At 36.3% G+C, this 25528-nt stretch overlaps 1 protein-coding gene across 3 annotated transcripts in view; it reads left to right on the forward strand.

Annotated features, from left to right (window-relative positions):
• The window catches only part of LOC138105805 (cadherin-12), a 158635-nt gene extending 134499 nt beyond the window's left edge, over window positions 1-24136 (forward strand). For 2 of the 3 annotated variants that reach the window (XM_069005891.1, XM_069005892.1), the window contains 5 exons: window positions 7507-7643; window positions 14183-14304; window positions 14686-14803; window positions 19161-19412; window positions 22956-24136. In XM_069005891.1, coding sequence (XP_068861992.1) covers window positions 7507-7643; window positions 14183-14304; window positions 14686-14803; window positions 19161-19412; window positions 22956-23455 — 1129 coding nt within the window. In that variant the 3' untranslated portion in view covers window positions 23456-24136. Of the gene's footprint in view, window positions 1-7506; window positions 7644-14182; window positions 14305-14685; window positions 14804-17474; window positions 17618-19160; window positions 19413-22955 lie in introns of those variants that run through there. The other variant, XM_069005893.1, reaches the window with a different exon arrangement.
• Window positions 24137-25528: the final 1392 nt, after the last annotated feature.

Raw genomic sequence — 25528 nt, forward strand, 5'->3', positions numbered from 1 at the left:
AGCATAATGTACATAACTGGCAGAAGAATTTTGCTACAACACATAAAGTTTCCTTTCTGAGTTTTGCTCCTTCACTTCTCTGTGTTGAAAAAATCCTACCCTTCCCTTTTCGCTGTTGAAGCTCTTCAGTTATCTGTAGACCATTATCCTGTCTCCCTTTTCTCATCTCTTATCCAAGCTAAGCATATGTTAGTTCTTTTAATCTTTCCTTATAACTTGGAATTCCTAGACCCAAGACAGTTTCTCTTGCTTTTCTGTAATCTTCCTCTAATTTTTTGATATTTATCTCATGACATGATGCCCAGGACAAAATTCTGTTTTAGAAGTGTCATATTCTCAACATCCAGTTATATGCAGAGGTCTAATAATTTCATACCACAGCACATGATTATTCTGCTAATGAAAATTTCTTTGGGCTTTCAGGTAGCCTCATCACACCTAGAATCTCATTTGCATTCTTTCAGTCCCTTACCCCTTTTGCCACTCCTGCTTTAATGCTTCTTTTGTCTATTTAATTATATATGTATTGGAATTACAAAAAATCTTATCTGATCACAAAACCCAACTGAATTCTCTTGGTTTTCATTTATGTTCCTAATGTTTTTAGGCAAATGCATATTATTTCTGATATGATGGGTGGTATTTAAATATCCCAAGTTTTAATGAGCTCTTGACTTTCATTTACCTGCAGTTTAATATTTAAATAAAGTGGATGCAGTTATACAGTTTAAGGTCATATACACAAATAGTGATCTATCACATTACAGAAAATTGTTTTTATCCGTCACCTTTCTTTGCAATACTTTTCTTAAAAAAAGCCACTGTTCCAAGTCACTAGGTACTAGAGTAAGCAATGTGCTTTACATCAGCAAAGTGTGAGTTGAGACAAGTTGAGGTATTTTTATAAAGCTCCTCTATCACGAGGTTATTTCTCTCTCTCAAATTAAAAAAAATCAATAGGAATTTTTGAGGAAATGTTTATTGAGCACAAAAGCACAATGATCAGAAGCCATTAACCTTCAAATGCCTAATTTTGGTTGTGCTGATTTTATATTGCCACTGCCTTTTTTTATCTTGAGGCTACTCCTTGCAATGAGATCCCAAGTAATTTAAAAAGAAAAAGAGGAATTACTTAAAGCTATATATTCTGAAGTCTTAGCTAGTCTTAGCTCTGAAGATCTTGGCCAATAGATCTGATATTTTGTATGATCTTCACTTAGAGGAGAGAAATTACCAGGATAATTATCCTTGGAACATAAGCTTTAACTTTACCTAATTGCTCCCATTTCTTCCTATGATCTTTCTCATTCAAAGCAGAAAAAGTCTGGTTTTCTGTAAATTCTTTTATTCCCTTAATCATTTAAGGTTCATAGTCAAAAGTAGCTAATTTGCAAATATTACAAATAATACATATTGCTCATTCTCTCCATATCAACAGAACTACTTTCAATAGCAATTCACTCAAAGCAGTCAGTCTTAAACCTCTGAAGTGAATAATATTAAACTGAATTCAAACACCAAAATACACCAATAATTCATCTTGGACTGAGAAAGCTGCCTTTACTTCAGTTGATTGAGTTGCTGAAATTGAGACCTGCATCACAAACATTGCCTCAAATGTCTTCAGGGTTACAGACACAGTCTCTGAGGGCTGCAGGCACCTCCTCCTCCCCCTACCACTGATCGTTCACAGGGGCTTTCCACAGCGACTGGGCAAGGATAAAGTTCTTAGGGGAGATCAGAAGGGACTGGCAACCCAACTGAAGTGAGTTTAGACTTAAGGAGAGCACAGCCCTTCAAGATAATACAGAAAGGGAGGATTTTTCCTCTTTCCAATTTGATTCAGTTACAGGGAAAGATATTAAGTAAAAACTTGAAGCTGGAAAAAGTAATGTGGAAAACATAGTTCAGAGCATACTTTCTCTTAGAAATAATGCTTCTTTTTATCCCATTACATCAAGAATTTTATTACATAAAAAAAGCTTTATTCCAATTCTTGGTTTGCCAAGTTTTAGTCGAAGTAATAAGGTGCTTTCTAAACTTGGATTGATAGCCAAATCATTCAGACTGTACACAGAAAATTTATGATTTTTGTTTTCTTAGATTCACCATCAGGCTGGGCTTAAGGTACAACTTCACAATAGCATTTGAAATACAGATGAGAATATTTATGCTGGAATACAATGGGTGATGTGGGACAATTCTATCAAAAATAAAAGTTGAAGGAATGTCCCCCTCTCTATTACTTTTGTTTTGTTTTGTTTTCTTCTTTTAGGGGGCCAGTTGCAACTACTGATCACTATTTATTTTACAATAAAACAATAGGTAAAGCCAGTGATTAGATGTTAAATGCGTTAATGCTCACTGCATTTTATGATTCTTTTTCATTTTCATGCCAATTCCAATTGAATAATGAGCTTTACTCCTTCAGAGTTTTTCTGTATGCATTCTGTTGCTGCAGGAGTAAGTTTGGACTGAGTACCTTCAGCATAACAGCATCTCTAGGGTCATGATCCATTTTTCCTTTCCCTGCTTGCTATACAAACTGGTCTTTGCTGCTACTTTCAGCAGTTTGGGCAGGTCAGACCCCTTCTTATGTTTACCATCACTGCAGCTTATCTATTGCCTGTGTTTCAGCACTCTTTAAGATCAATCCTTGAGTTTTACCTCTGGCATTTGGCCTTAATCCTCACAGTGTAGCTTTAAAGCAGTCTTATCTTCCTCTAAAACACACACTTTTATATGTCTTACCTTGCTCATTTCCTGGCTTAAATTATACCATCATAATATCAAGAACAAGGTTTAAGAACTGCATATTCCTTTTCAGATATTCAGAGTTTAGCCATGTTACCAAGGGCTCCATCTTTTCATCTTTCAGGTCTAGTATCAGAAAGAAAACTTCTGGAAACAAATATTTTTTCTCCAGATTCGTAAGTCCCCTCATGTCTCTCACCAGCAGTGAGATGGCAGAGCTACACAAGACTTGCATTCTTGCTTTTTAGGAGGTATGGGTGTTTACGGGCAAAGTGTGAGTCTGCCCAATTTTTTTTAGACTTTCAGACCTTTCAGCCTAAAATTATGTCAAAGTAGCTTGTCTGAGACATGGAGGGATGCAGCTGTCAGCACTCAAGCAAGAATAAATACACTGGGGTGCCTCTGGACTAGGAATGCACAAGAGAGCACTTAGATACGATTCAGCTTTCACCATATCAACATTGTGCAACTGAAATTTTTCTGGTACCTCTTGATACCCTACAAGTTTTACTTTCTCTGTGTTTATGACATCCTCTTCAGAAGATGATCTGAGAGTTCTGGGAACAGCTGGTGAAATCCCCACTAAGGGCCAATGCATTGGCACACAGATGCATACCTTGTGTTCTGTTTAAGCATCAACCAAAAAAAAAAAAAAGATGGTAAATATGGTGTAAATATGGTGTAAGTTGTTGCATGCTCTAATATGATTCCTCTGTTTGTTGCATTGTGTCACTGCAGCTGTCAATATCAGGACAGAACAACAAAGAAAGACTTTGACAGGGTTTATAAACTTTTGGTGATGATGAACCCCCACTGCTGTCATGACAGTGTTTCCTGTGATAGACAGGAGAAGTCTTCCCCTCCACGTTCTTAAGACCAAAAAATAATTCCCAAGTCCTAAGCTTCACAGCCTCCTTAGCATCCTGCCATGTCCCATCCCTTCTGAGCATGTTGTCACACAGGTTTCTCCAGAAGCACAGGACAGCTGTCCAGTTCTTTTATTCACGGTATAACAGTCTGAAGCAACTACAGTTGTCTGCTCGATGGCTCAGAGTTCCTGCTATCCTCACAAGGATGACCTGCTGTCACTCATGTATTCAATAGCACTCCACCCTTGTTGTCCTCCTCTCTTTGCAAGCAGATGAGCCCTCTCCCATGAGACTGTTCTGTGAGAGCTCATGAGGGACATGCAGCCTCACTGTCTAGCTGGGGTGAGTGCCCATAATTCTTGGAGCTCCTAAGAAGCCAGTGTGGACTCTGGGTGAGTCTTATAGGCCTGAATCTTATAATTTTATAAAACAAATATTTCCATTCTGTCTCTTCTATCCTACATAGTGTGCAAATGCAGCTAAAAAGCAGTTTTCTTAAGAAAACTCAGACAATGTTAGCGAAGATATATACTTCCACACTCTCTCCCTGCCTTCAAGAATAATATAATCTGGAATACGCTTCTCTGCTGGGAAGAATATTCAGGGAGACATATAAGTCAAAATTTCTTCCCTGGAAGTAAATATGAACTATATCAATGTCTTGTACTGAGAGCTGCCAGGCAGGCCTGTTCAGGGGCTTCTGAAAAATAATACTGCTTTGTCCTATGTCAACAAGTAAGTTCTCCCTAACTTTTCAAGGAGGGAAATGCCTCTTAGGATGAGTGCACTTATCCATGGTCTGTCTTGCAGGCACTCTGAGAAGTCAAATAAACCAACCTCAGTTGTTTCAAACTGCTAGACCATGACTGGAAGATTTAGACAGCTGTCCTAATACCAGTATTTTGACAGTGTTCCTCTGTGTATCCCAATCTAACAAGAAATGTCAGGCTTTATGTCACAGATATCTGGATTTATCTCTGGAAAGTTACTGATTTTTCTGGTTAGAGACCTTTTTCCCATTTCTTCTCTACTTCAAAGCATTTTTTCCACATTAAGGACAGAGCTCACGCTATGCTGTTGGCCTTAGAAAAAGATTAGCTGTTGCTGTCCTATTTACAAAAAATCTCACACTGCGCATCAGTTTGTGAAAGAGTGGTTTTTGCCTAGAAAAGGAAACTATGTTTTCTTAGGGACTTTGCCAAAAGTAACTTCTCCTTGGGATGCCACAAAAAATTCCATTTCAAGACCAGATAGATGGGGTCCCATTCACTATTTTCTTAAGATTTATAGACTTACTGAAGTATCTGGGTGCAATTCTGTGTCCAGAAGACCTTCCTGTAAGTGGATTTTCTTCTAGGTATGTTTTCTTGGGTACTATACATGGAGAACCAATCAAAAGAGGAAGAATGGATGCCTGTTTGCATCTTTTCCTGTAAATTTATATGTTTTAGGAAATATATTTCCAATAATTCCTCCTATACCTCTCCCTTCTCTAGTCTAATTGAATATGTAAATTCTTAGAATGAGAGGAGCTGAAACAACAGTCTCACATGCCTAATTTAAGCTTATGTGCAGCACATGGAGAGAGAAGGAAGGGATGTCTTTAAAGATAATGCCAAAAGTAAAATAAATAAATAAAAGTACTAACAATTCTAAGGTGATGACATAGTATAATTGTCACACTGTGAACACAGTGAAGGTGAAGGCAATGAATTTGGAAGAACTGCTACAGTTCTGTTTTTATCAAACTGTTCAATTCCCATTTCCACAGAAGGCACGAGGAATTCTGTCGTAAGTGTCAGCAGGAGCAGTGCCAGTCTTGCAGTGCTTACTGTGAACCTTGATCCTGTTGATGCTTATGTTTAGGAACAGGTATGAAGGTTTTTTACTGGGCCTGTTCATGAAGTTAATCACCTACGTGAATGCTTCCAGACAATCAGACTCTAATCCTACAAATATTCATGCTTGAACTTCACTTCAAACACAACAGTGACCATACATAATATGTTTTTTGTAGTTTCAAGGCCTCCTGGTGAAGGAGGCCATCACCTACACTGTGCTTTGAATTAAGGCCTGTACTTTCTTCCCTGGCTCATACTGTGATATGCAGGGTACTCAGGCAAAGTTAATCTTCCTAAGGGGAAATAAAAGCCAAGTTACTTTCTTATACTTTGAACTCATTTATTTGTGTGTTTCTGTGTATTTAATTTGAAAGAAATTATAATTTATTAAACATGCAAAGCCTGACAGAGTAATTTTGCTGCTCCTGAGAGAGTATCTCAGGGTAATGATATTTCTAATAAATGGCTTATATATTTTTCATAATTTTAATGTCAAGCAAATTTTGAACAAAGAGATTGAAATTACAAATATTGGTAGACAATAATATCATATTCAAGAAAATGTGCCTGCTCAACTGTGTAAAAAGATACATGCTGCCTTTAGCAAGCCATTTCTGAGGCTTTTCAATTAAAGCTGTAAACTGGTAATGATGCCTGTCAATTGATGAAATAACCTATTTCATCTACAGATAGGAATTTTGTTGTGATTTTGATTGAACAAAATGTCTACAAACAAGCACATCACCTTATTTGTGGCTTTTTTACTCTTCAAGTCTTATCAGAGGTATTGGCATTCTTAGCACCAAGCAGAAATATTTTCTTTGGGAATATGACATATACCCATTTCTACCATTGCTTCCTTCTACAGAAGTAAACACAGTGTTTATCATTCCATTCCCTATATATTAAATACATAAATAACTCTAATTAGAGACAGAAATAGCAGCTTTTATTCTTACTCTCACTGGTTTACATGAAATGAGGTGTCATAGGAGTGGTTCTCTAGGTTTTATGATCTTCTAAATGTACTTGTTGAGTGCCATTTTGTTCTTATTACCTACTGCTCATGAAAGGCTTTCTCAATTTCATCCTGCCTAGTTTTTGAGAAACACTATCAAGGTATGAAGAGACTAACAATGAAAAGGAAATTAGTAGCTGGCGGCAATTGCATAAGAAAGAATATTGTTCTGTTGTGACTACAAACAGTAGCATCAAATGTGAAAATAGGCTTTCAAATTAATTAGCATTTAAGGGAAATGGGTTTGGGATAGTTATCACATTGCTTTTAAGCAGCTATGTTTACAAGTACACTTCCGCTTTATATTCTTCGCTAAAGAAAAATAAGAAATAAGTAGACATTTCTAGTTTTAAATCTCTCTTATGTTTATACTTCTTGACAAATAAAGGCTCAGGAAAACAAAACAAAACAAAAAAACCCAAAACAATTGTTTTTTCCCTGTTCCTCACAGGTACAGAACCTACTCTTCACAAAGGCAAAGTGCTCTTTATTGATCCTGTATATGTGTAGTAATAAGCATACTCTTCTCCATCTCCCTTGCTGCTACTCTGCCAAAATCCTTTAGGACACCTTTTTGAGAGCCAGTGAGACTAGTCCAGCCCACTGCAGTTACAAATGGATGTAAAGAGTCCGGACCTGGCACACTGTTCATCACCATCCATACATCACATTTCACATACCTTTTCTCTTTTTCCCTCTAAGCCTATGTCGTGCTTTCCAAAGTGGCTGGTATAAGTAATCAGGGTCACAGAAGATGTGCATCAGCTTCTTGGCACTTCTAGGTTTTCAAATAATCTGAACACCAGAAGTACTAAATCTTTTATTATATCCCATTTCCCCCAGAGCACTCCCACTTGGCAAAAAAAGAAATAAACAAATCATTCTTTATTGTCTTCTTCCTGCAAGGATGGTAATAGCTGTGAAGAGAAAAATAACAAAACTTGAGGCAGCTACACTGCTGCTATGATAAATGAGTAATCTTTGCACATTTGCATCTACTTTCTTTAATATTTTTCACATACAGATACTTCATCGATTGGAAGAATGATGTGGACAGCTACTTTACAATAGATGCTACTGAAGGAACCATTGCTACTAATGAATTACTGGACAGAGAAAGCACAGCACAATACAATTTCTCTATAATTGCAAGTAAAGTTAGTAAGTATGACACAAACTAAATTAATATGCTAATGTGGTATTTTTCTCAGAATGTAATGCTCAGGTATAAATATAATGTGAAGACTGCTTGAATTGCCAAGAGTTTATTTAAGAAGGTTCAATAATAATTTTTCCAGACTCATTGTGAGGATAAGTGTGATGTTCCATCAGCCCTGTATAGTAAGGTTTTGCTAGCAGACCTCATGTAAGAACAGTTCCCTCAGAAGCTGAAAACCATTTTGTCAGCATGGAGAACATGAGGAGCTATATGGATGCTTTCCAGTTCTGATTTACGATTTCATAATTCATTTCATAAGGAATTAGGTTGGTCAAATAACAGGTTTTTTAATGTGCTTTTTGAAGGCAGAAAAATTTAAAGAGTCATTTGATACTCAGATAAAAAGCACATTAAAATTAAGTCAGGATTTAATGCCCTAAATGAACTAGTCTCTGTGCTGCATCTCTGCTCTTGTGTCTGCCCAAAATTTTATGCCTAACGCCTTCTTTTCTTTTCCAGTGTGATTTGCAGTGGAATAATTTAATTTCTTGTCTTTATGTCTTCTGCATAGCCTTTTTTTCATAAGAAGTCCCTTCTTCCACTCTGTTAGGTACCAGCAACTTGCTTCATTGCCATCTGTCTGTGTGGCATTTCACATTCATGGTCTTGTCAAACTGTAACTCTCATAGGTATATCTCACCCTTTGAATACAAGTCTTTTGGTCACTTAGCAGTTGTGCAAAGGCCACAGAATTCTGTCTGTTGACATCAACAGGCTGTAGAAGAGGATCCTGCTGTATTTCTTATTCATTCTATGTTGTTTATGTGTCAGAAAATTCAAATTTCTGTAACAAAGAACAGGTTTTCCTAAATGTATTTCTTGGCTGAGTCTTCAGAAGTTAATACATGCTACTAACAGGAAGAGGGAGATTTGGGAAGCAGAGAAGGTATATATTCTTTCAGATTTAAAAAAAAAAAAAATTCTCAGTTGTAGTTACCTCAAAAAGAACCACAGGTTCACCTCTTGGAACCTGAAAGTATAAAGAGAACACCAGCTGAACACTTGAATTTTATCCATAGATTGGAAAAGACATACACTAACAGAGAAGCCTAAACTGTCTGAAGTGATTGAGTCCATAGAGATACATATGCAGGTGTATATTCAGAGAAAATCCAGCAGAACTGTAATTTTTTTCTAGAGAAACTGAAAGGCAGGTAGATGCAGAAAGAAGGTCTCATCATGGTCTATGTTTCAGTAAGCTTAACTATTTTGACTTAGTGGTGGACAAAGGGCATTTGGGATTTGTGAATTATTTACCTGCAGCAAGGAAGCAGTTTTAGTAGATTTGATTTAAATCTGTTTATTATTCCCAAGGGTAATTAAAGATGTCTACCCTGAAGTTTGTCTGTGCACATATATATATGATTATCATATTTAAGCAGAGCTGTAGCAAGTAGTATATATTTTGAAATCCCCAATTTTATCAATTGCCATGTTAAGAATCTGCACCTAAAATATATCTGTGATTCATTGCAGCATACCCCAAAATATTTATACATTGACCATTATCTATAGCATTAACAACAATTGCCACACTTTTATTATACCAGTAACTTGCAAAGTTTGGGAGGATTTGAGGTGTAGTAACTGTCAAAACATTATGTGCAGTTGTCTGACCAAGAGCATAGAAATAAAGGCTGAGGATTGAGGGATGACACACTGCACAAAACCAAAAAATAATGGTTAGAGAGAAAGAAAAAAACCCAGCATTTGAAGAAAAAGACTGAGGGGAAATTGCTCTATTTGAAGAATTATTGATACAAAATTTGCTGTCCAGTGCTGACATAGAAACTGAAATTGTCATCCCTTATCACGGAACAAACACACTGAGCAGTGCCTTGACATATACATGACTAGGTAAGGAAGGCAGCCCAGTGTTAAAATTAGCTGCACAAAATTTCTTCAGCATAGGACAAACAATATTGTTATTGAAGTATTTTCACTTCCTGGTGACCTTATCTCTCTCTAAGGATATAGATATATAATATATCCTTATAAAATAAGAATAAATAAGTAGACTCATAACTAGTAGCAGCCAGATTATGTTATTTAAAAACTTTATTGCTAAAATTTAGTTTTCTCAGTGTGAGAGAATAACAACAACACCCCCCCACACACACACTTTTTAGGCACATCCTAATGGTCATTCTGTAAACTATTTTTTCTTGAATTGTCCCTAAATTCACATGTTTTTAAGCAGGAGGTGGATGATTGTCCTGCAGACATGCTCGTGATAAGACAGGTATGAAGGCAGCTGAATGCAGAACATCCCTAACCCATTCATAGAAATAAAGTTTGGGTTTTACATAGAGCAAAATGCATGAGCAGGTGGGGGATGTTTCAGACTGTTTTCCCCCGTTTCACTTCCCAACTAATCTGTACTTCTCTTCATTACCTGACTATATTTCATTGTAGTTTGTTGCTTTGTTTTTTAATTCTTAAAATAAATCAACACCCTAGTAGCCTTCATGGCTGCTGTTTCTGAACATTTTTGATGCCACATAACCTATCCAAAACACTATATTAAGCATGGCTTGCGTTCATTTCAAGAGTAGTCCCTTGCCCTTGCTAATTCTCAGCACATACATGTGGATTTTCCACAACCAGTAGTTGCCCCAGGCCAAAACTGTGCCAAGAGCATAGTGGCATAAAAAAGAGCATAAAAAAACACAGTCCAGTGTTCAAAAGGTTCCTCTATGAGCTGCCTAGTTGCCTGGTATGGAAGTGGCTTTTCCATCCGACAAAAGGCAAGCTAGATAAAATGTGTAAGATCTTATTTCTGCTTTCCTGTCCTCAAAGCATAAATTAAGGATAAGAAAAAAATAATAATCCTTCCTGTTCAAATCATGTTCCCAACTCACCTATGTCTAGGCCCAAATTTTGAGAATGTTAAAGAAAACTCACCTTAAATCTCAAAATGGAGTTAATCTTCTCTTGCATACCATAACTACGATTAAGGAATCACCAGTTCTCCTCAATAGTCAGCATCTATTTTCTCAGATATCTTGGATTTTCACAAGCTCATTATTCAAAGAATGTTTTATGCTTTCTACTGCTGTAATATCTTTGAACCATTAAGATGTTAACAAATTATGGTAATCAAGCAAAAAAAGGAAGCAGGATGGTCACTGTTTTACAGACAAGAACAACAAGGGAAGATGAAGTGAACTAATTAATTAAGTTGATGAAATAAAGTTAATGAAATTAATTAATTTTCCTATATCTTACAGGCAGAACTGAAACATGAAATCAGCTTCTTAATTCCTATGTTCATAATTTAACCAGTTTGTCTTCTCATCTGTGTAATCTGGGTTTAAAAGACATTAGCAGAGGTTTTTAGTGCCTCACTCACTGATAGCAGCATGTACGTCACTATTGTGTTCACAGGGTTCCAAAAGACTTGATTTTAAGAGAAACAGCAACCAAAAACCAAAGAAAATGGAGGTCAAGCCTGCAAAGTAGTATTTTAAATGCAATTCTTCATTCTTGTTCACATCAAGTATTACAGGTCTTCATTACTATTTATCAATTCAAAGCTGTACAACATCTTGCATTCTTCATTTATATACACAAGTAGTTAAGCTGATGTCAGTGCAAAGCAGAAAGACAATCATATAGACAAAATGAAAACCTGGAATAGGTCCATCTTAGGCTTTGGCAATACTGTTTACTTTCATATTTGACTTTTCCAGACCATTTATGCAAGGTAACATTCTACTTGGCTGAAATACTTAGGAAGAGAAGATTTTGTCCTCTAATATATCTTTCAAATAACCTCAGAGAAAAAATCACAGACCATCTGTGAGAAATAAATCATAAGTGTACTCATATTCATGTATATTTCCAGAGCATGCTATCCTGTTGTGATTTTGAGGAGGGGCAAACTATCAAATCTTTTTGTTAATTTAAAAAATATAGGCCACATACTACATAAACTGTTTCAAAAAGCAGAAAAAAAGTCATTTATATAACATACTTCACAAAAATAGGATCTAAAAAACTTCTTCAAGAAACTATTGTGTCTAACAGAAATTATCAAAATAGGCTATTTCCATGTACATGATGCATAAATTTTTAATACATTCATTGTTTTATTGAAAAGCATAGTGAACATATTTCTAAAAGGAAATGAACGTCTATGCCTGTACTTCGGTGGTGATGCATTAACTACTAATGTGCTTGAAGAATGTCTCATGAACCCCTGTTACTCAGTGTTGTACCTTAAAATAAACACAGACAGGAAAAAAAAAGCAAAACTAAAGCAAAACCTCAGTAACTCCATGTGAGTTGATGTGTCCTTTCCATTGAGTACTGCTAGGTTTTAAGTCAGATTGTTTCTCCCAGTAGCTGTGTGAACTTGACCTGTTCAAGGATTTTCTGATCTCTCTATAGAGGTCCTGCCCTCTACTGAATAAAATAACTTCTTAGTATTTTTGTTTCCTTTCATACAAAGGAACCAATTCAACTGTGAACAAGTGATCTAGATTTCTTCCAGCTCTTCAAGCATCTAAAGAATCAGTGCCTAAATCCTAGTTGCTAGACCACGCAGTGTCTTCATTGCTACTGCACAATGCCTTCCTCCACAGAGACATTCCTCAAGTAGGGATGATGCTGAATTGGAAATGAACGAGGATTCAGAGATGTTATTGTATATGTTCTCTATTAAATAAATATATTCATACGTAGGGACTAAAAATATGTGGCTTTGGTAGTGAATTTTTGTGTTCTTCTAAATTCCAAGCTGTGTTTATAGCATGGTCAGTTTATCTACAACTTGAAAATAGGTGAAACGAAGTTATTCTTGCAGCTAGCCCTGTGTAACTAGGAAATCATTGGGGAAACCTTTGCTTTTGACAGAGGACTCCTGAAACTACTACTGCATTTAGTAGTTCCTAAGAATAAGGAAGAAATCATGAAAATCTTTTACAGGGACAACATGAAGAGACTTTTCCCTTGCTGTGTTAGTTATAAACAAAACAAATGCCAAGGATTACATGAACTGCAAAGCAAGTGCCTAATGCAAATAATTTGAAGGGTCCATTGAGGGCCATGAAGATGATCAGAGGGCTGAAGCATGTCTCCTCTGAAGACAGGCTGAGAGAATTGGGCTTGTGCAGCCTGGAAAAGAGAACACTCTGGGATGACCTAACTGTGGCCTTCCAGTACCTGAAGGGAGCCTACAAGAAAGCTGGCCTTTTGACCGCAGCGTGTAGTGACAAGGAGGGATGGCTTCAAACTGAAAGAGAGTAGATTTGGATTGGAGATGAGGAAGAAATTCGTTACAGTCAGGGTGCTGTGGCACTGGAACGGGTTGCCCAGAGGAATTGTGGGTGCCCAGTCCCTGGAAGTGTTCAAGGCCAAGTTGGAAGGGGCTTCAAGCAATCTGGTCTAGTGGAAAGTGTCTCTGCATGTGGCAGGGGGCTTGGAACTAGATGATCTTTAAAGTTCCTTCCCACCCAAGGAATTCTATGATTCTATGATTTATTCCTGAGGATTCAAAACAAGCCCTCTTGTACTTAAACATGGCCCCATGTTGTCATTCTTAAACCAGCCTGATTTATAGCATAGATTTCGTGAGTGGTTAACTGTTTCTGCCACTCATCTTAAGTGAAAAATGATAAAAATAATTATACTCCTGACTCACAAGCTATAATATTTTTCATGTATTTGCTATCTTGCAGGAGGTTTCAGCATAAAGTAAAAGATAATATTGTCAGTTTTGTATTGGAATAGTGTCTCTGTTTTTGTCAGACGTTGCATTTGCAAATAAACTTGTTTTTAAAATGCATCTAGTGACTAATGAAGATTATCTGTAGAGGATGGACAGCGGAAAGAAACATGATATATACTGTTGTTGAACATTTCTTTTGCACAAAAGTATTTGCTGCCTGCAAACTCTTTTGCAGTTAAAAGAAATACCTTTTACAACAAGGCCAAATACTTGAATGCTAGCTGTGCATGTTTCACTGCTAAATTTAACACTCACTCTGGCTGGCCTTCAGCAAGATTTTTTTTCATATCTTTCTGTCTTGCTTTCTCCATCTTCTAAATTGGTATGCTCTGCTTGCCTCCTTAATATCTTGAAGACGCAAACAGTGACTAGGAAATAAATATTGATTTTCTGCATTTAGTTGTGGAAAACAGAATTCAGTTTTAATCATTGGAAGTGTTTTCCACAGGCTTATTGAAAAGTGATCTGAGAAAAGTTTGCATCTTTAATAACGGGTACAACTTCACTTTTTTTCCTTTTATGCTCTGATAATCACACTAATTGATTCTTTAACCCATGAAGAGTAATGGATCAAAGTCTGGTAGAAATTGATAAGAAGTTTGATTCTGTTTTCTTCTTAGTTCAAATCAGAAATAAATGGAAGTCAAGGGCTTTTTGGGAGTCACAGTACTGAGATCACAAGTTTATGATAGCTTTTGGAGACTGGTGATGACAACAAATATAACGCTTTTCTTCTGAAATTATTTATAGGTAATCCACTATTAACCAGCAAAGTCAATGTTATAATAAATGTTCTGGATGTCAACGAGTTTCCTCCTGAAATTTCAGTTCCATATGAGACATCTGTATGTGAGAATGCCAAGCCAGGACAGGTATTTCAAGTTTGTAATGCTTGCTCTTTTGTTTTTTCTTTCCTTACTATTTAAAGCAGTAGAAATTTCTGGGTTTAAAATGACATCATGGTCAGTATTCGGCTGAAATATTCAACTGAAAGAAATCACTAGCATTTTAATACAAGCAATAAATATTAAATACCATGAATATAGGGTAAGTCTTTCTGATTTTCATCAGATATGTGAAAGCAAGACCTTCTGATTTCTCTGGTGCTTATAGAATTCAGACTTCTTGCCTCTACTGCTCAGTGTATTAAGGGAATGGTAGTTATCCAGCAGGATTCCACTTTCAATAGATTCATTTGATGTTCACTTTGCACTTCTACAAGTGAACTGACTTCAGAATTAATCTGGTTTCAGGTGATACAGACCATCACTGCAACAGACAAAGATTTGTCACCAGCTGGGCAAAGGTTTTCCTTCAAACTGTCACCTGAGGCTTCCAACAAACCAAATTTCACAGTCCATGACTACAGAAGTAAGTTGGTTACCCATATCTCTCTTTCAGAGCAGCAGACTGCGGTTACAATGACAAATATGTTTACTTTGAATTACAGTTGTGTCTACAGACCTAACTTTTTTATTTGACATTTCTAATTGCTAAACTCTCTGGGACCTATATTAATATAAATTCAGGTCTTGCACCTTTTCTTATTTTTAGGGGCAGGAATTGTCAGAACACCAAAGGCTGAGATTTCCCTACAGGCCTTCAAAAACACTGCTACCTGTTTTATTTTCTTCCTTTTATCATTCAGTATCTCAGGAAGAATCCATATGCCAATGCAGGTATACCTTTAAACAAGGCACTATTGCTGTCTTGTTTAAATACTATGATTTTGCTAATCATTTTCTAAGTACCCAGATATTGTGCTTTCTTGAGGATGTATAGTCCTGCAGAAGAGTGAGTTCTAAATATGTGCTGCTGAAGTACAACACCCTTAATAATTTGGAGATTCATACAATTGACATCCCTGATTTTTCTTCAAATTTTTGTCATAACTGAATACCTTTTTTTTTCCTTATTAAACTGACCTCTTTTGTTAGATGGCAAAGAACAAACCAAGACAAAAAAAAAAAATCAATCTTTTTTCCTACTGTAAGCATCTTCTGTGAACAGACACAGCCATAAATTTTCACCACTAACTACTGTAATCAAATAAGAGAAAAAGAAGTATTTCAGCTATTAGAGGATCTTTAAATAACTGTGATAAACTTTTAATATAAAAGGATTTAAATTACACTTCAAAGAAAGAACACCCAAGAACATCCAACAAAGTTCAAAAACATTCAGATGTGCAGGTTATAAGTATCACTATTAAAAAAAAAAAAGTATATAGTTCTTATTTTTTTAATTGCTGTTTTCAATTTAAATTTGAGATTACATCGATTGTGAGGTAAAGGTTCCTTTCTTGAGAATTAAGTGATCCAAACCCTTAAAAGTGCTAGAAATGAATAATGCACCAATTGAAATAAAATTGGAAAAGCCTTTTTATTTACCCTTTAAAAAAATGTACTTAAAATTATATATATGGCCCACATTATTTTTGAAGCCATGCACCATTGACACTATTGATATGGCTATGTAATAGAAAATTAAAGCCAACAACATAAGCTAACTATTAATCCTGAAGAAACTTCAGGAAGAAATAAATTTGAAAATAAACTATGCTTCTTTTCTCTTTCTGTATAGCTCTCCTGTGAAACTGATGCAATGAAAATGGTTTATTCCCAAACTTACTGGTGACTTCTATCTTAGTGTGTCATAGATTGTTAAAGTTAAAAAGACTGAACAGATGAGAGAAGAATTTCACTCAAGGATTTTTAAATAGAGTATATAATGAGACAATTCATAATATTGCAGACATGAATAACAGTATCTTAAAAAAACCAAAACTATGTAGATCAGAGGGCATTTTATCAGAGGGAATTCAAACAATTTTCTTGAGGCAGACAGCTCAATAAATATGAAGGTCAACTTTACAACAGATTCAAGTTCTCTTACTTCTGTTCTTGGAAGGTTAGGGCGTTACTTGTCTCTGGAACATATTTCAAGGTCCACATGGGTAATATCTTCACAATTATATAGTCTTAGAACATGAACACCATATATTTCTAAATACCTTTGGTTTTTTTGGTAAAGATTTCTTTAAAGTAGGAGCTTTCATTTCTTTTTTCCCATCTGTTTCCTAAAATCTCCTTTAACATCACCAAGATTTTTTTTTTTTTTTTAAATAATTACAAAATTTTGCTTTAAATAGAAGTCTTCTCAGGTAGTTTTAACAGATTTAATTAATCAAAGAAATCTAAACTTAATAAGTCCATACAGTAATTACAGCTTTTGTAAAGTGTGCTTAGCGTATGAGTTTGGTGAGAAAATTGTTCAAATATTATTAGATAATTAAATTTCCCTGTTTAAACTAGTAGTGTTGACATTGAGATGACTTTGGATCTCAGTAATCTGTTAATGAAGCTTCACAACTGTATAGAAACAAGTGCAATATTCTGATAAAAAGTGGAAACAGCCAAGATACACACTTTTAAAAGCATTTCTTAAAACTTAGAAAAAAAAAGAAAATAAAAGGAAAAAGTATGCTATTTGTTACAATGTAAGGAACAAAAAAAAAATCATAAAAACCTTTTTTCATTATCAGTGATTTACAGAGATTTTAGAAAAAAATCTGCCCAAACAAAAACCTCTTTTTCAATATCTTTTGCCTTTTGGAGGCCAAAAAGGTGGAGGAAGTTCTGCTGTCTGAACAATTTAGAGGTATAATAAAACAACATTATTATCACTCCAGAAACCTTTTAAAAACAAGTACCATTTTCTTTTAAGTTAGCAATTATGTTAGCAACAAGCAGGTACTTTGTGAAAGGAATGTTTTCTCTTTTTTGAGGACACAGTGCTGTTCACTGTGCTACAATTAATGCTTTTACAAGTAAAGGTGCCATTTAACATTTTTAAATACATCAAAAAGCCCTAATCCCCGTGCTATTCTACACAGCTGAAAATCATGGGTGGTCTGATACTTCAGCAGGTGTAACATTCTTGTGGTGCACTCAAGGGAACCCAGGCCCCATACTTCAGAACCTAACTTAACAAGGACTGGAGCAAGCAAGAAGTTCAAGGTTGCCTTTCAGCAGTACTGAGACCAATTTACCATGTTAATAAAAGTGATGCCCTGCAGAGCTGGAGTGCTTCCAAAGGGACTGCAGATCTCCATCTTTCTGCTTTGCTGGCCTCACTCTGCACTCTGGAGGGCAGCTTCCATGTGGAGTACACTCCATTCCTCATGTAAGAGACAGAATTTCCTTTTCTCATGCATATCCTATAAATTAATTTATTGCCAACAGACTGAAGAACCAGAAGCTATCTTAGCTTCTCCAGGCTCATCTGTGCAGAGTTCAAACACCTGCCTGTGTTCATATTCTCAAAAGAATTTCAAAAAATTGAAAGGGTTCATAAAAGAGCAACAAAATTGTTCAAAATCAAGGAGTTAAGAGGTTGATCTTATTGATTCTTCTCAAAGGAGGATGGAAAGTAATTTAGTTGCATTGTAAGCTATTAAAGTGATCTTTAGCATTGCAATTAGAAGAAAAAAGTAAAAGAATATAAGTAATTCTAATCATAGAAATATGGAAAAATAATAGAAAAAAAGATTAAACTAAATGTCTTCAAATTAGTTCTTAGACTTTTTATATAGTGCAGGTGATTAAACAGAGAGAGAAAGAAAAAGCTGAAAATGGAAGCTGGTTTGATTAAAACTATTTTGAGACATTTTTGCTTTTCAAAACTAAGTGTAACTGAACTTGACCTGTCCACGTTTGAGTTTGATAAAAAGGAGGTGTCTGAAGCATGTTTTTAGTCATGCACCTTCTCACTGGTGTCTAATCATAACATACCTAATTTTGGATATTTAGGGTTCCTTCTTATTTTCCTGAATCAGAACTCCATACCAGTATTTGAGTGTGAAATTCAGAGTCCTTAATTCCTCTACCTAGCAACAAAACTCTAAGGCATGGAAGCCATTGTGTGACATCTAAAAAATATAATAAAGAATATGGGTGAGATGGAAAAATGCTAACAACACCAAGTCACCTTCATTCAGTTCTGTCATCTTATTAATTCCCTGCTAAATTAATTTTGATTTTGCTTTTAATGTAATTCTTTTAATCTTTACATCATTCCCTTGCTACTTTGATTCAGGAAAAGCAACAATAACTAACTCGGAAGAAATGACAAAATCTAGAAGTGGACTAATTGATGGAAACTGTACTGAGTTTCAAGTCCTCAGATCATTTCTCTAGTTATTTTTAATGGGGAAGGAAAGCTAAAGTAATAGCACATTGTCCAGGTATATTACTTTGAATTTTTAAGGAAATTAATTAGTTGATAGAGACATGATCCTAAATCCATATGCAGTCAAAGTCCTTTGGACCACAGGCTTAGAATGTAAGGAGATAAGGAGAAAAGAAAAACTGAAAAGCCTTCTGAATCATATTTGTAATTTTTTTTTTTTTTTTTTTTAATTATTATTATCTTCTTTGAAATTTCAGCTGGTTTACAACCAGCTTTTTTTTATTTTCAACAACCAGCTTTGTTTTGTTTCAAAACAAGTTTACAAGAAAAGGAATATTGTTTAAGGCTCTGCAAAAAATAACTGTACCGGTCAGAATATAATGCCTTCTGTAATGACAAAGCAAGGCAATTACATAATGCATGTCATTCACCAAGTTTCAAATATGAAATAACAGAAATATGAAATAGAGGTGATACAAGCTATAATATGAAATGAAGTGCACAATAAAAATCTGCTAATGACTGTCATGTTTTACAGACAACACAGCTGGGATTGAAACCAGGAGAAATGGCTACAGCAGAAGGCAGCAAGAGCTGTACTTTCTTCCAGTAGTAATAGAAGACAGCAGTTACCCTGTCCAGAGCAGCACAAGCACTTTGACGATCCGTGTTTGCAGATGTGATTCTGATGGCACCATCCAGTCCTGCAATGTGGAAGCAATCTTCTTACCAGTCGGCCTCAGCACAGGAGCACTGATTGCAATCTTGTTGTGTATTGTTATACTTCTAGGTTAGTTCTCATGAAACCCTGCAAAGTGCATTATTCTGATTATTCACTAGCTTCACCTGGTGTTTAACAAAAGCCATTGAAAATGTGTGGCAGTTTATTTCTAGAAACATATCCCAAAGCACTGACCATGACCATGAATCTCCCAATCTATGCAATATCTCTTATTGCATGAAGATAACCAGTGGAACTCAAATAATATTTTTTTTTTCTCTGAAATAGTTTTAAATATCTTTCTTGAAAGTCTAAATTTTTAGATTATTACTAAGGTAATAAGTCCTATTGACAGTAACAGCAGTAAGGACATATTAAGAGCCTTTATTTAATTCTTCATGACCACTCGAGCAAAAGGAGAATGAAGAAATGGAAGAGGAGAAAATAATTGTAATGCAGATTGTTATTGGCCATATCCAAATAAAGCTTCACGGGAAGATTTTTAATTTCAGGCAGGCATGGATTTCATAAGGTGGCATTGTCATCTGTTCTACCTTATATTTAAATACTGCCTTATTTACAGCATATCCATAGCAGTCAATACCCATGTGCATCTTACATGTAATATAGGCTTAATCAACTGCTAATGAAATAAAAACAACTTTATAGCTTATACATGCACAATATGGGCTGCAGAAATCACACTGTGTCTTACAGATGCTGGCCTATGCCTCTTTTCGATACTAATAGGCTTCCAAGATTCCATGATGATCTAATGCATATCCAAAACCAGCTCCTGACACAGAATATAACATGTCCTCTTTGCATTTGGATGATACAGTTGCCACTTAAGTAAATTACTAAGACTTAAGGTTACATAAATAGCTTCTGAGTAACAGTGGGTAAAAGTCAGGATTTCTGCTTTGTGTCAAAAAATTATTTTGTGAGAATTTTTTTTTTTTTAATCAGAACAAGAATGGCAAATGGCCACACTTGTCATGGAGTAGCAGTTAATATTATGAATGCACTCATTCTGAGGAATTTAAAACAAAACCAAAAAATCCAAAATAACTTACATCAGGGGGTTTTTTTTGAAGCAAGAAGAATTCTGTCTCCTTTGCCACAATTCCAGTTAGAGCAGGATGGATACCCCACAACTTCTCTGGGCAACATGTTCCACTGCTTGACATCCTGGTGACAAAGAAGCTTTTTTCCTTACATTTTAATGGAATTTACTGCATTTCAATTTGTGCCCATTGCCTCTTGTCCTATGAGAGGACACCCTTCAGAAAAGCCTGGCTCTATCTTTACTCCCATCCATCAGGTATTTATTCACACTGATAAGATCCCCCGAGCCTTCTCTTCTCCAGAATGAACGGACCTGGCCGTCTTAGCCTGTCCTTGTGTGGCAGATGTTCCAATCCCTTAATCTTCTTTGTGGCTCTACATTACATTGGACTTACTCCAGGGAGTCCATGTTTGTCTTGTAATGAAGAACCCAGAATTGGGCCCAGCAGTCCAAGTGTGCATAAGCAGAGCTGAGCAGCAATGATCCCCTCACTAGACCTGCTAACAAGGTTCTCCTAATGCAGCCCCAAATGATGTTGATTTTCCTTGACACAAGGGTACATTGATGGCTCATGGTGAATTTGTTGCCCACCAGGATCACAAGGTCTCATCTATCAAGCTGCTTTCTGGTCAGTTGGCCAACAGCATCCACAGCATGCAGTTACTCTTCTCCACGTGTGGGACTTGGAATTTCTGTTTGTTGAATATCATGGAGCTCCTTTTGTCCCACTCTCTCAGCCTGATGAGATCCCTTTAAATGGTGGCAAAACTGCTCTTCTTTATCGCCTGAAAACTTGCTGAGGGTGCTCTCAATTCCACAATTCAGGCTATTTATGAAAATATTAAACAAAAGTAGTCCCAGTATCAAATCCTGTGGTACTTTATTAGTGACTGGCTTCCATCTGGCCTTTGAAATGTCACTCACAACCTTTACAGTCTGGCAGTTTGGCAGCTTTGAAATGCACCTCACCATCTGCTTGTATAGTCCACACTTTTACAGGTTTTCTGAGAAGATTGTTTGAAAGTTAACATCAAAAGCTTTGCTAAAGTTAAGATTAAATTAATGCACTTTCTGCCTTCATTAACCAGTCACCTCTTTGTAGAAGTCTATCAAGAGAGTTAAGCACAATTTCATCTTCATAAATCCATGCCTGCTAGTCTTATGCCCCTTCTTAGTTTCCAGAATTATTTTCTCAATCACTTTCCTCAGAATCAAGGTGAGACTGACTGGCTGGTAGTTCCCTAGCTCATTCTTCTTGCCCTATTTGAAGATAGGAGTGAGACTTGCTCCAGTCCTCAGAAACCTCTCCAAGTTCCCACAACCTTTCAAAAATTATCACAAATAGCCTCGCAATGATAGCAGCCACCTTCCTCATAATTCATGGTGTATCTCACCATATCACATGTACTTGTGTGTCCAGTTTGTTTAAGCATTCCCTAACCTGATCCTCTTCCACCAAGGATAATTCTTGCTTATTCCAGACTTACCCACTTGTCTCAGAGACCCGGAATTACTAAAGGACAACTTTACCAAAAAAGACAGAGGCAAAGAAGCTGCTGACTAGGTTGGCTTTTTCCATGTCACTTGGCAACAGTTCCTCTGCCCCATTCAGCAGTGGGCCCACGTTTACTCTGCCTTTCTACCTTTTTTTTCTGTCTTACTTGTACAAGCCCATCTTGCTGCCCTTCATGTCCCTTATGAGACAGCACCACGGGTGCTTTGTCTTTCCTAACCACATTCCTGCGTGTTCAGACTGTCACTGTATATTCCTCCTAGCTCACCTCTCTGTTTTCAACTCTTAGATGCCTCTTTTTTTATAGCTGAGTTTAGTCAAGAGCTTCTTATTCATCAGTGCAGGCCTCCTTCTGCCTTTTCTTGATTTCCTGCTCCTCAGGTTGGGCCACTGTTGAGTTTGGAGGAGGTGATACTTGAAAATCAACCAGCTCTCCCGGACCCCCTCTTCTCTCCAGAACCTTATAAAGTGATTTTTCGAAGCAGATCCCTGAAGAGGCCAAAGTACACTGTATAAAAAGCTTAAATAGGGTTATTTTTTCTGTATTTCAAAAATTCCAAATTCAAAATTGTTCAAGTTATTTATTATTCAACATTCTAATTTTTTTTTTCTTTAATACTTTGTGGGTTGGTTTTTTGGTTAAGTGTTTTATTCTTGTCTTCAAAGTGTAAATTTAGGGCTCTTTTCTCTATTTTGCTATGGAAGATATTTAAAAAGAAAAAATCACATCTGTGTCTCTCTGAACTAAAAACCTGAAGTACTGTTCAATTCTATTTGTTTGCAAAGCAAACCAGCAGGAAAAATATTTGGTACTTTCTCCAGCAGTACAGCAAGCACTTAGGAAAGTTAGACTGCTATGTCAAAAAGCAAATGATTTTTCATTGGCTTGAGCACTGCTAAGCGCCGCTCTTTTCTAAGGACAAAAGTTCCTTTGATTGCCTGTGGCTTTCAAAGAAAGATATAACGATGTGTCATCAGAGTATTAAATTATTTCTGTGCATGTCTTAACTTCAGTTGTCTCTCATTACAGTCATTGTGGTCCTGTATGTAGCACTACGGAGGCAGAAGAAAAAGGACACCCTGATGACCTCTAAAGAAGACATCAGAGATAATGTTATCCATTACGATGATGAAGGAGGTGGAGAAGAGGACACCCAGGCTTTTGACATAGGTGCTCTGAGGAATCCCAAAGTGATTGAAGATAACAAAATACGCAGGGACATAAAACCAGACACCTTGCGTTTTCCGCGCCACAGACCCCCAGCGGAAGATAACACAGACATAAGAGATTTCATTAATCACAGGCTGCAGGAAAATGATGTAGATCCATCTGCTCCCCCTTATGACTCCTTGGCAACCTATGCTTATGAAGGAAACGGGTCTGTAGCAGAGTCTCTCAGCTCTATAGACTCCCTCACTACAGAGGCAGACCAGGATTATGACTATCTGAGTGACTGGGGACCTCGCTTTAAGATCTTGGCAGACATGTTTGGAGAAGAAGAAAGTTATAACCCTGACAAAGTCACTTAAGTACAACCACAACAGTGAAATAAAAAGAAAAGCAAACCAACAAGAAATTAAAAAGATAAACCGAAGCTTTATATAGGACACAATTACTTTGATTATAAAAGACAGCAATTGTTTCCAGCAAGTTACAACATTTATCATACCGTCAGTTTTGGTTTGATTTGCAAAAGAATGATAAATCCTGTAACATACACAGGTTTTTGTTGTTGTTATTTTGTTACTCTGGAATTACACTGAGACAAGCTCAGGCCTACAAGGTGCAGTTTACTGACCTGACTTAGAAAGAAGGTAGCTTTCTGGCATCACGGTGGAAGAGTGGTAGCTTTTTCGTAATTCCACTAAAGTGCCTATTGAAACTTTTATCATTTAAGTGGTAAACTGTCTGCTGTGATGGTGTTACAAAACTGAATGGTAAATCAGACATGAACTCTAAGACAAGAAGCAATAGCAACATGCTGACTTCTTTTAGAAAAAAATGGAGATCACTTCCTGGAGTATCTAATGACTAGAACTATGGGGGAGGAGGGCGTTGTGTACATTGTGTTTGGGGGTTATGTTTGTTGTCTTTTTTTTTAAAGAAAACAGTATGTCAAGACATCACATTTCCTCTTCCAAAGTTCCACTGAAAATTTTAATTTGAAATGCTGTTGCTCACTCTGAAGATGTAAAGCCCAAATTAAAAAGGAAAAGAGCATACATCAATGAATATTTAAAATGTTCATACAAATATGACATTTTTCCAAAATAATAAAAAAGATGAAAGCAGCTATTCCTTTATGTGAAGGAAATTTCCCTTGGCTCTCCCTCTTCTTTTGAAATGAGACTATTGTTACAACGTAAAAGTGGAAAGGGTTTTTAAAAACTATTATTGTATTTTTAGTACCAAGACACCTTTTCCCTTGTAAGTATCACTAAAGAAGTACATGTAAAGAACTCCACACCACTTTTCTTTGCAATTAGATTGTTATTGTGTAGGCATCATATGCATATATATTATAAATATAGTAATTTTTCCATTGATCATCTGCTACAGTTCAGCATATCACTGTATTTCACTGCCACACTCACAGCAAACATTTTAGAAAACCTTTTGAGGTTGGACACTTTATTAATTTTGATCTTGACAAAGTTTAAACAGAGGCAGAATAAAAATATAAACCAGCACATTTGTCCATTCTTTATGTACATACCATGCCTAGATGTAGCTGTGCAGATGGCAGAAGTTCAGACGTGCACAAGGCATTATGCCTTGGAAGATCTCTTGCAAAACTATTTTATGTAACTTTTTATGATGATCTAAGGCATAGACATTTTGTAAGACAATGGTTTATGGCCCCCAAACTGCATATATCCTTATATTCTCCTTCCAAAGTCTCTGCAGTGCTATACAATCTGTTTGAGCTCTACTCATGATTAATGGCACTGCCAAGGTCAACCTGACTCTTTCTTGAATCAGAAGTCTTTTATTCACCTCAGGTCTATAGCTTACTTTTTGTATAGCTAAAGAATTAATAAATGTTAAATATAGTTAGCTCATAAGTCTGATATTAATGTGCACGAGTTTCCCTTTACCCTCTGGAGGGTAAATGTAAAGAAAGGGGAGGGGAAATGTAAAGATATTTCAGCTTTATATAAATTAATCTCACAAAGAGACTTTGAAAGGTGCATATTATAAATACATTTTGGATCATTCAGTACAATTGGACAGGGTTGCATCAAAAGCACGACTGGCATACCTTCTACCAGCAGTGCGCTGAGGAAGAGACTCAGCATATGGAAACAAGGAAGTTTTGCATTTTTATTGTTTACAGGAAAGGTATCCTTTGTTCCCTGAAAGACAGACTAAGCCAATAAAAGCTCTCTCCTCACATGACAGGGAAGCAGATGAAGTGATGGAGCCTATTTGACAGCATAGAAGTTTTCCTGTGGAAGATTATGTTTTAAATTTTCACACATCTTGACAGTATATCAAAAGCAACTTGAGACTGCACAGTGGGCCTAAAACAGAGCACTGGGAAAAAAAGAAATATTTATATTTTCTACTAGTCACAACTGAGACTTGATTCATACAAGAGT

The sequence above is a fragment of the Aphelocoma coerulescens genome, chromosome 2 (genome assembly GCF_041296385.1).
Source record: "Aphelocoma coerulescens isolate FSJ_1873_10779 chromosome 2, UR_Acoe_1.0, whole genome shotgun sequence".
NCBI lineage: Eukaryota > Metazoa > Chordata > Aves > Passeriformes > Corvidae > Aphelocoma > Aphelocoma coerulescens.